This window comes from Penaeus monodon, chromosome 7 (genome assembly GCF_015228065.2).
Source record: "Penaeus monodon isolate SGIC_2016 chromosome 7, NSTDA_Pmon_1, whole genome shotgun sequence".
Lineage (NCBI taxonomy): Eukaryota > Metazoa > Arthropoda > Malacostraca > Decapoda > Penaeidae > Penaeus > Penaeus monodon.
The window spans coordinates 32,906,935-32,908,848 of record NC_051392.1 but is presented as its reverse complement, the minus strand read 5'-3'; the positions used below and the strand labels follow the sequence as shown (position 1 = coordinate 32,908,848).

At 47.8% G+C, this 1,914-nt stretch overlaps 1 protein-coding gene across 1 annotated transcript in view; it reads right to left on the bottom strand.

Moving 5' to 3' along the window:
• Positions 1-374: 374 nt before the first annotated feature.
• The window catches only part of LOC119575596 (tachykinin-like peptides receptor 86C), a 39,846-nt gene continuing 38,306 nt past the window's right edge, over positions 375-1,914 (bottom strand). The window contains exon 3 of the mRNA XM_037923242.1: positions 375-507. Within this exon, the coding sequence (XP_037779170.1) occupies positions 375-507 (133 nt within the window). The remainder of the gene's footprint in view (positions 508-1,914) is intronic.

Here is a 1,914-nt window from a genome sequence, read left to right as displayed (position 1 = left end):
CTCTTGTGAGGTGGCTCTCCAGATCTTCACCATCACTGAGGTGGCAATCACACACCTCTTCAAAATCCACTCTGGCTTCAAATGACGGTAGCCAAACCTGAACAACTGACCCCATTCTTCTCGACCAGAGGCCAAAGAAAACTGAAAGAACATGGTTTTACTCCCGTCCCCTCTCCGGAAATGAAGGTTAAGTGCACGGTTGTGGCTAAAAAGATCGACAGGACAATATTTCCACGACCGTGTGAATCTATCGGCCAGGAAGTATCCGCCAAGAACGTTGTCATTGTTTTTGACGTTTACATGTTCAATACATCTGTCGCAACTTACAATATCGAACCAGAGTGCTTTATTTAGATTAAACAATGCGTCAAGTACTACAGGTTTGAACACACCAAACACAGGCATACTTCCGTTGCGGTGGCGAAGGCCACTTCCTCGCCAAATGCAAGGAGAGCATCAAATGCTGCAGCTGCGAGGGGTTGCACGTGGATCCTGCCCCAAACCCCCCTAACGGAAGCCGCCTTGCCGCGTTGGGGGGGCTTGAGGTCCCAATGATCTGGTGAGCCGGACCAGAGGGCTACCCATACTAGAGGGGTCACCTGTGAGGGATGAGACAAAATGGCTTCCTGGTGCACCAAGGCCTAAGAGAGGGGATGGTGCACCCACCCCTGGTTCATTCCATCTTGGACCAGGGAGAACTCTGCCACGTGTGTTTGCCGTGCGTGGCATCCCGTATTACCAGGAGACAGGAGTCCTGGAGGTTGAGTGATGCTGCACGCTGCGCCCTGCAGCTAGCAACACACCTCTTTGGTCCATTATTCTGGTTAGACGGGCAGCTTGATCAAGGCCTGGTCAAGTCAATCGGCTGGTCAAATATGGCTAGGGTCAAGTCAAGTCAGTCGTTAGTGCATATGTCCCACGACTGCCATCAGTACTGTAATAGTGGCTACATATATTTCCTCATTACCCCTGTGGCTGTTGGGAGATTTTGAGCCCCAACTATAGCTTCCCCTCGTTGGACTCCATGGTGGATGGGGGGGGTGAGGAAATGAACAATTCCAATTTGTATGAGTACTACAAATTTACAAAGATCAAGCTCCCTCCCTGACGACCTACGCAATCCCCCGACCATTCCTTCTGGAACATCACATGTTGTCACTCTGGAACCTTTCCAGCTTCCAAAGGGCAAGAATGGGAATCGTAATGGTTTCCAGGCTCCCAAACCAGGTAAGAAGGGGAAAAGTCCTCCTCAATCCACTAAGGAAATCTTACCCTGGTAAATATGAAAGCATTTCATATAATAAGTACCTAGTAGTGAAGACCATTGATGGTGTATCAATCTTGGATCTTGATATTTTTTATGTACATCGGAAAATAGTTGAAGTATGTCAACGTGATCCTCGCATCACCCCACAGCGAGATGGTAGCTTGATAGTTGAGGTTTCGTCACCAGACGAGAGTGACCGTCTGCGTGCGATATGCGACATTCCTGGGGCTCAAGTTTCATGTTCTCCTCACAAAACCCTCAATCAGTGTAAGGGAATTGTCTTTTCCCGAGACCTGATGAGGTATTCTGAGGAGAAACTGTTAGAGGAACTAGAGAATTTTAATGTAGTGGCAGTAAAACGTTTTAAGAAGAAGGTTGATAGTTTGGAACAGTTGACACCAGTTCTTCTTCTAACTTTTAACACGTTGGTCCTTCCAGAATCAGTTACGTTAGCATGGTACCACCTCAAGGTAAAGCCATATGTGCCCAACCCTATGCGGTGCTTCCACTGCCAGAGTTATGGGCATGGAGCCAACTCTTGCCGTTTTAAAGAAAATGGACAACCAAGAATATGTGTAAAGTGTGGTACAACAGGTCATCAAGGAGATGACAACTGTCCAGGTCCAATATGCTGTTACCACTGCAAA